Source organism: Lipotes vexillifer, unplaced genomic scaffold (assembly GCF_000442215.2).
Source record: "Lipotes vexillifer unplaced genomic scaffold, Lipotes_vexillifer_v1.1 scaffold28, whole genome shotgun sequence".
NCBI lineage: Eukaryota > Metazoa > Chordata > Mammalia > Artiodactyla > Lipotidae > Lipotes > Lipotes vexillifer.
This window is the reverse complement of record NW_006793929.1, coordinates 595,736-604,893: the sequence shown is the minus strand read 5'-3', so window position 1 is coordinate 604,893 and position 9,158 is coordinate 595,736. Positions and strand designations below refer to the sequence as shown.

The 9,158-nt window shown below is 40.6% G+C and overlaps 1 protein-coding gene across 1 annotated transcript in view; it reads left to right on the top strand.

Annotated features, from left to right (window-relative positions):
• The window catches only part of MGAT4A (alpha-1,3-mannosyl-glycoprotein 4-beta-N-acetylglucosaminyltransferase A), a 107,817-nt gene that overhangs the window by 84,427 nt on the left and 14,232 nt on the right, over positions 1 to 9,158 (top strand). The window contains exons 8-9 of the mRNA XM_007466881.1: positions 7,315 to 7,429; positions 8,748 to 8,878. Coding sequence (XP_007466943.1) covers positions 7,315 to 7,429; positions 8,748 to 8,878 — 246 coding nt within the window. The remainder of the gene's footprint in view (positions 1 to 7,314; positions 7,430 to 8,747; positions 8,879 to 9,158) is intronic.

Below are 9,158 nucleotides of genomic sequence, written 5' to 3'. Positions count from 1 at the left end.
GGTACGCGGTGCTGTGGCCTCTCCCATCGCGGGGCACAGGCTCCGGACGCACAGGCTCAGCGGCCATGGCTCACGGGCCCAGCCGCTGCGCGGCATGTGGGATCTTCCCGGACCGGGGCACGAACCCGCGTCCCCTGCATCGGCAGGCGGACTCTCAACCACTGCACCACCAGGGAAGCCCGGAAGGTGGACTTCTTGAGGGCAGACTTTGTCTCCTTTGACATTGTACCTCGGGCCAGCTGCATTCAAGTGTGCATGAACCCTTCCTTGGTTCACAGGATGGAAAATGGAAATGGTGATAGAGTGCAACATTGTCTATAACAGGATTCAACAGCTGTGCATATACAAAAACACAATATCCTAGATATAGGTAGTACATTTCCTCTAAATACATTAGAGAAGTCTGATTTTAGTTTTAAGATAATTTCACAGCATTTTATTTTAACGTATACCAAATATTATGGTAGTTGAACCTTGCTCTTTGTTCTAGGGCCAGTATATAAATATTTACATTATGGTCAAGAACTTTATAGAGAGAATTTAAAAGTGTAGCTATATCACTTTTAAAATTTGTTTCCAGTTTTCCTCCAAGGGAAGAATTAATGGAACCTTAAAGCTTTTGGGGGGAGTGTAGGAAAAGTTAATATTTAAAAATTGAGAAAAGGATGGGGGTTAAGAAAGAGGATGGTAAGGAAAACTTCCCCTAAGCAGGGTCAATATATGATGTATTATAACAATAACAGCTGCTATGAACTAACATTTATTGCATACTTACCATGTGTCAGGCATTGTTCTTTAAAATATATGTTTTCCACATATTAACTCATTTAATACAACCCTTTTTATAACAGGAGTGTACTGTACATACTGTCTTAAAGCCTGTTTTGCTGTCATTTAGCATACTGTAGACACCTTTATCTGCCAGTAATTATAGATTGGTATAATTTTTAATTGCTTCTTGAAGTACCATTATTCAACTATCGCGATGATCTTATTGTTGGTCATTAAGATTGCTACCAGCTTTTCAGGTCTTTCACATATGGATCCACTGAACATTCTTAAAATTACCCTATTTGCCCAAAAATTATGCCTCAGAAAAGAGGGAGTTGCTTTACCTTCAGGTTTTTACATAATGTATAGAATTCTCTCAGTGAGTTCATTATGATGTACAAAGTATTGTAATCCAGACTTCATAATTATCCCAGGGACATGACTTCAAGATTGCATGTGTTGGGGGTGTATCCTACCCAAGACTTTTTTAAAAATTAATTTATTTAATTAATTAATTTATTTTGGCTGTGTTGGGTCTTTGTTGCTGCGTGTGGGCTTTCTCTAGTTGTGGCGAGCAGGGGCTACTCTTCATTGCAGTGCATGGGTTTCTCATTGCGGTGGCTTCTCTTGTCGTGGAGCACAGGCTCTAGGTGCGCGGGCTTCAGTAGTTGTGGCATGAGGGCTCAGTAGTTGTGGCTCACGGGCTCTAGAGCACAGGCTCAGTAGTTGTGGCATGTGGGCTTAGTTGCTGTGCAGCATGTGGAATCTTCCTGGACCAGGGCTCGAACCTGTGTCCCCTGCATCGGCAGGCGGACTCTCAACCACTGCGCCACCGGGGAAGCCCTACCCAAGACTTTTAAAGAGTACTTTAAAAAAGGAAATAGAGGGAATTCCCTGGCTGTCCAGTGGTTAGGACTTCATGCTTTCACTGCTGAGGGTGCAGGTTCAATCCCTGGTCGGGGAACTAAGATCCCTCCAGCCAAGCAGTGCGGCCAAAAATAAAGTAAGCCAGTAGAGACAGCGGTTACTCTGTGGTCATCACAGATGTACATCTAAAGGGAAAAGAAAATGTCAGCTGCCCTAGTGTTTTGCTTGTGGCTTGTAATGAAGTTTCCCATTACAGCAGCACACCCGGCTCCATAATGACTTGGACTTGAAGACAGTCTTCTAGGAAACCGTTTGATGATGCAGACACTTCATAGGTGGTACTGCATAGTTCTTCCTTTATAACATAGTGATGTACTTTGTTGTCAGGTTGTCCCACTTTTAGTGATGCTGAGGTTTAATCAGTGGGTGTAGGGTTGTCAGTCTCATCTCTCCTTTATTAAACAGCTCCCCAGCAGCCATTCCTCCTATGGTTTCAGTTTCCATTGATTATTTTACCCCAGATCGCTTATTTCATTAGAGGTTGCCAACTGGTAATTTTCTAATTCTAAGAATTGTAATGTTCTTGTAAGTAGAGTTCTTCTATAAAGGACTCTCCCTTCTTAACCATTCGGTTATCTTGAAAAATAGTTCACAAAGGAAGGGAAGAATAAATGCTTGATTCTTTCTCTTTGTTAATTTTTATAGTTGATATCATAGCAATCTCCAGTGGTGACCATTTTTAGAGTACTGTTATGAACTCATGGATTTTTAAAAAGAGATATAGTTTGCCTCAATCTTTGCAAGCATTATTCATATTGATGCTTGTATTGGCCCATCATAAGCCAGTGGGAATCTCTTCAAATTGGCTCTTGTATTCTTTTCATGTAAGTCCAGTAATCTTTGATCACTTCCTTGCTGACTGGCACATCCTGAACATTTCCTATCCCAGATCTAGAACCAGCCATTTCTCTAGGGAGCCCTGTTCTTTTTAGAGGTGTATGGTATTCAGGACCACAGTCTGTGTGCTTGACATGCTCGTTGCTATTGTGTCTTTGCTTCTAGGTGTTTTTTTTTTTTTTTTTTTTTTTTTTGCGGTACGCGGGCCTCTCACTGTCGTGGCCTCTCCCGCTGCGGAGCACAGGCTCCGGACGCGCAGGATCAGCGGCCATGGCTCGCGGGCCTAGTCGCTCCGCGGCACGTGGGATCTTTCCGGACCGGGGCACAAACCCGTGTCCCCTGCATCGGCAGGCGGACTCTCAACCACTGTGCCACCAGGGAAGCCCGCTTCTAGGTGTTTTAATAAGGAAAAGAACATTTTATTTCTCAGAAGAAAAAAATTGCGTTTATATTGATAGTCCCAATTCAAGTGTAAGATTATAGTATTTTTATTTAACTTTTTTGAATTTTACATATATTTCTTTTCTCTTACGTTGAAAGTCTTGGTTTTAGTGAAAATTAACTAAATAACATAATTCTTTTATTCTATAGTATACCTAGAATGGTTTCAAAATAATAATACCAATATCACTACTAACAATTAGACTACTAAATGCAATTAAAAGTTTTTCGTCCTTTTTTCCTCCCTAAGAGTATATCCTGATATGGATATATAGTCAAAATTCTGTGTTTGAAAGTCACTTGACAAAATTCTTCATACTGTGTGACCACACTGACAACCTGATATGAAACTAGGTTCATTTGTTTCCATTTGTATTCAGTCTTTAGGATTTTTTGCCTTCTTAGTTGTAAAAAACATAACATTCCCAAATCAAAAGTTATATAAAATAAGATATATTTACAGAAGTCTCCTTTTTATCCTTGTCCCCTTCCCGTGTTTTCTCCCTCCCCCATGGGTAACCACCATTAGTTTTTGGCTTCTCCTTGTACATTAAAAAAAATGGGAGCAAAAATGTAAATATAATATTCCACCTCTTTCAGATACTACAGTTGCATACTTCAAAAGCAATATTTTACAACTTGTATTTTAACTTCTCTCTATAAACTAGCGACTACTAATGGGATATATGTTAGATTTTTCAAAAAGTGACTCTTGCCATGATAAAACATTGATGTCAGAGAAGCACATGTGTTCACTAAAAGACCTGTATGTGCAGGTTCATAGCAGCTTCATTCATAATAGCAAACCCTGGAAACAACCCATATATTCTTCAGCAGGTGACTGGTTAAACAAACTGTGGTGCATTCCTACCGTGCAGTACCAAATAATGAAAAGACATGAACTATGATACAGGACATCTTAGATCTCAGGGGAATTATGCTCAGTTTAAAAAGCCAGTCTTTATATAGCATTATTTTTTTTAATTAAATTAAATTAATTAATTAATTTCATTTTTGGCTGCACTGGGTCTTCATTGCTGTGTTCGGGCTTTCTCTAGTTGCGGCGAGCGGGGGCTCCTCTTCATTGCAGTGTGCGGGCTTCTCATTGTGGTGGTTTCTCTTGTTGCGGAGCACGGGCTCTAGGCGCGCAGGCTTCAGTAGTTGTGGCTCGCGGGCTCTAGAGCGCGTGGGCTCAGTAGTTGTGGTGCACAAGCTTAGTTGTTCCGCGGCATGTGGGATGTTCCTGGACCAGGGATCGAACCTGTGTCCCCTGCATTGGTAGGCAGATTGCTAACCACTGCGCCAACAGGGAGGTCCCTATATAGCCATCTTGAAATGACAAAATTATGAAGATGGAGAACACTCTTGGTTACCAGAGGCTAGTAATGGGGGAGAGGAGGGAGGTGGCTGAGGATGTAAAGGGTAGCATGAGAGTCCCTGTGACGGAACTGATCTGTGTCCTAGCTCTACTGGTGCTCTTGCACATGTACATGTGTTAAGATTGCATGTAGCTAAGCACACAGACACACAACTACACACAACTGAGTGCATGTACAACTGGTGAAATTTGAATAATGTGGTTGAATTGTATCAGAGTCAATTTCCTGGTAGTGATATTGTGCTGTAATTATATTGGAGGATATATATTGGGGGTATGTTGGGTCTCTGTATTTTATTTATTTTGTTTGTTTGTTTGTTTGTTTTTGTGGTACGCGGGCCTCTCACTGCTGTGGCCTCTCCTGTTGCGGAGCACAGGCTCCGGACGCGCAGGCTCAGCAGCCATGGCTCACGGGCCCAGCCTCTCCGCGGCTCGTGGGATCCTCCCGGACCGCGGCATGAACCCGTGTCCCTTGCATCGGCAGACTGACTCTCAACCACTGCGCCACCAGGGAAGCCCCTCTGTATTATTTTTTATAGCTGCATATGAATCTACAGTTATCTTTAAAAGTTTTTTAAAAAGTGAAGTTGTTTGATGAGGTGTGAGAGTGGAAGAAAGCAATTTTTCTAATTTAATATAAAAAATGTAAATTTTTGGTGGTAACTAAATTTAGTGTACTAAATTTTAAGTAGGCATTTAATTATTTCACCTATACTTCTGTATATTTAAATCAGTCCCAAGCTTGTTTTTGTTTTTTAAATTGGAGTATAGTTGCTTTACAATGTTGTGTTAATTTTTGCTATACAACGAAGTGAATCAACTATATGTGTACATATATTCCCTCCCTCTTGGACTTCCCTCCTACACTCCCCCATCCCACCCATCTAGGTCACCACGGAGCACCGAACTGAGCTCCCTGTGCTATATAGCAGGTTCCCACTAGCTATCTGTTTTACACATGATGTATATGTCAATCCCAATCTCCCAATTCATCCCCCACCCCGCTCCCCCCACCCATGTCTACACGTGTGTTCCCTACGTCTGCATCTCTATTCCAAGCTTGTTTTTTAATCTACTTATTGGAAAAACTCGGAAGTACCTGGTATTGGGGGTCATCTTTCCTTTGGGCGTCCACAGCCAATGTTTGCGTGTGTGTGGGCATCTCTTCTTTGGGAAAGCAAGGTTAGATGCCAGCGGGGCCTTGTGCTTTGTCTGGTTTTCCCTCTGGCTTCCCTATAAGCTCTGAGGGTATAAAACTTGTCTTTTCTATTCACTCGTGGGTTCCCAGGGTTTAGTAGTGTGTCTGGAACATAATCAAAGCTCAGTAAATATTGGGTGAGTCAAAATCGTACCTGTCCAAATATTGCTACTGTTTCTTCACAGATAGGAAGAAAGCTTATAGGACTTAAACACATGAAAAAAATCTAAATACTAAAATAAGTGAAAATTACTTGCAGATAACTAGAAATGATAATATGTCATTAAGAAAAGGAAGGGGCTTCCCTGGTGGCACAGTGGTTGAGAGGCCGCCTGCCAATGCAGGGGACACGGGTTCGTGCCCCGGTCCGGGAGGATCCCACATGCCGCGGAACGGCTGGGCCCGTGAGCCGTGGCCGCTGGGCCTGTGTGTCCGGAGCCTGTGCTCCGCAACGGGAGAGGCCACAACAGTGAGAGGTACGTGTACCGCAAAAAAAAAAAAAAAAAAAAGAAGAGTTTTCTTATTGATATTAAAATCATCAACGGAAAAGAATATTAAAAAATAACGTATATATGTAAAAAAGAATCATCTTATGACTTTAAAATTTTTTGAAAGGAGATTTGGGGAGGAAGTCTTTGCAGATACTCATGATCTCTGGTCTCTGTCAACTCCCTGTTGAACTGGTAAACATTCCAGTAACACACGTGGTGATGGCAGAGCACATGGGGTTAACTGGCACTCTGAGTTTGCTACAGCTTCTTAAGTATTTTGAAGATACCTTTTAAAATATAAAAAGAGAACTTTTAGGAACCCATCCTACAGAAATGAATAGCACTGATGTGAAGTGTAAGCATTGTTTGCATTGACAAAGAATGAGAAACAACCTGGGTGTCTGCCTGTGAGCAGGTGAACGATTTCTCCATCAATCCCAGGGAATAGTATGAATCTGCTAGAGAGAATGGTTTAAATATATACTCTTTAACCTGGAAAGATATTCATGATATATTAAGAGAAAAAAGCCAGTTTCATAATGTGATCCCTTTTTAATAAAAACGTAAAGGTGGTGGGAACCTTAAGGTAGGTATGGGTCTAACCTGTGCTGTATGCCCATATTGAAGGTGTCCAGTGGGTGCACACCCAACCTTGAACATTGGTCACTTCTACTAGCAGGGTGGAGGGCAGAGGAGAGCTGCTAGCTTTTTTCCTTTTTTGACTTGTTACATGTATTATGTAAAAAGCAAAAAAAAAATTAAAAGGCCTATAAAATTCTTTTCCTTTGAAAAGAAAACAGGATAGTGTGAAAGCATGTTGGGAGCCATAAAAGGACCAAAAGGAGTAATTCATGGAGTAGTTTTGTTATTTCCCATGGTAAGGGAGTGGTTTTGTTACTTGCTATGTGCATCTGCCATTTTATTTTCCTTGCTTTCTTTTAATAAAATTTATTTTAGTTATTTTTTAATAATTTTTCCTTTTTATTTTATCATTATTATTATTATATACTTTTTGGCCACACCACGTGGCATGTGGGATCTTCCCTGACCAGGGATGGAGCCCGTGCCCCCTGCATTGGGAGCATGGAGTCTTAACCACTGGACTGCTAGGCAAGTCCTAAAATTTATTTTTATATTTTCATCATTTTTGACCATTGTTTCCTTGATTGTCATTATAAAAGTGTGCTTGAGTTTTTCCATAGTAAAGAATGTTCTCTTTAAATCTTCCTTCTCTTTCTGATTTATTAATATGATTGTTCAACTTTCTTTAGCTTGAAGATGATATTATTGTCAAACAGAATTACTTTAACACCATAAAAAATTTTGCACTTCAACTTTCTTCTGAGGAATGGATGATACTTGAGTTCTCCCAGCTGGGCTTCATTGGTAAGAAAAGTTTTAGATTTATTTACTTTTCAGAAATAACTGTGACTTAGACTATTTTTTTTTAACCTTAAAGTTGTCTTTTTTCCTCTGGAAATGGATTGCTTTTGAGAAAATTTAATTTCGGTAAACTTCTGTGTATAAAATGTTGAAAGTCAACCCAAAATAGTATTTGGAGAGTTCTAAGATGGTAATATTTACTCTGGAGTTCAGCAAGGCAGCCCTGCTGGCTTTTTTTTTTTTTTTTTTGGCGGTACGCAGGCCTCTCACTTCTGTGGCCTCTCCGGTTGCGGAGCACAGGCTCTGGACGCGCAGGCTCAGTGGCCATGGCGCACGGGCCCAGCTGCTCCGCGGCATGTGGGATCTTCCCAGACCGGGGCACAATCCCGTGTCCCCTGCATCGGCAGGCGGACTCCCAACGGCTGCGCCACCAGGGAAGCCCCCTGCTGGCTTTTTATGTCCACAGAGAGCCAACCACTGTCCTGGGGAGCGTGTCTCGTTCCTTCTCGGACACTTCGAGTTCCTGTTTTAAAGCCCAGAGCTTTTGCAAGATTGGGGTTCTTTTAAGAAGAGTCCTGCACTAGTGGTTTTCTAATAGGAATTCCTGGTATTTGACATAGTACATGAAGTTCTTGTTCAGTCATTAGTTTGTATTCATGTGTTGCTTTCATGGACTAGTAAGGGTACTTATTTGTAAAGTTTTTTTTTTCATTAAAATTCCTAAAGTATCCAACTAAAGAGAATATGTTTAAAGTTGAAGGTTGAAGGAAATTTGTGGGTCTTAAAAAACACCCCAGACAGTAACATTTCGCTTCCTCTAATGCTTTAAATCTGTAAGTATTAGGGGCTGGGGCTTTGATCTTGTTGATCATTTATCTCAAAACCTAATTTAAGACTCAAAAAACATCTTTATTTGTGAAGGTTTCAGTGAAGACAAAATCAGGAGTCCTTGTTTTTGCTTTTATTGATTTCGTTAATTTTTTTTTTTTACTTAAACCTCTTAAGTTCCTTTTTTATGGGAAGAATTTTAATAAGACATGAAGGAAAAATCTCCAGCTTGCTTCCTGAATCCTTTGAGCTAGTAATTGTATGATAGATTTTGTAATGGAGAGTTCAGTACCTACTTCTGTTTATACTCAGGTGACAACTAAACTTAGCTAAAGCAAGTTTGTTTTTGATAAGACAGGTGGGGAAATTATTGATAATGATTTATAGTTGAAAGCACAAGCTTTAGTGTATTTGTTGTATGGATTTCACTCATTTAAGCTATTTTGCTGCTTGGCTTCTTTATTACAGTTACTGATTGGGAATATCTTTTCAGGTAAAATGTTTCAAGCGCCAGACCTCACTCTAATTGTGGAATTCATATTTATGTTCTATAAGGAGAAACCCATTGATTGGCTCTTGGACCATATTCTGTGGGTGAAAGTCTGCAACCCTGAAAAAGATGCAGTAAGTTAATTTCTTATGCGGGTGGAAGAGGCTTCTTTTATGTTTTTAGTGAAAGTGATGACTCTTAGGGAACCAGATGTTGTAAACGAACAGTTAAATAGGCAGCTGAAAGAAAACAGTGTTTCCACTTACCAGTGTAAGTGCTTGCCTTCTTTCTAGAACTACAAGAAGTTCCTGTTCTGGAGGGACTTTTAAGTCAGTGAAGCGCACCTTTCTTTAAATTGCTGATGAATGTTTATTGAGGCTCTGGTGTTTCCTTGCTGTTGGCCATGTCCTGTGT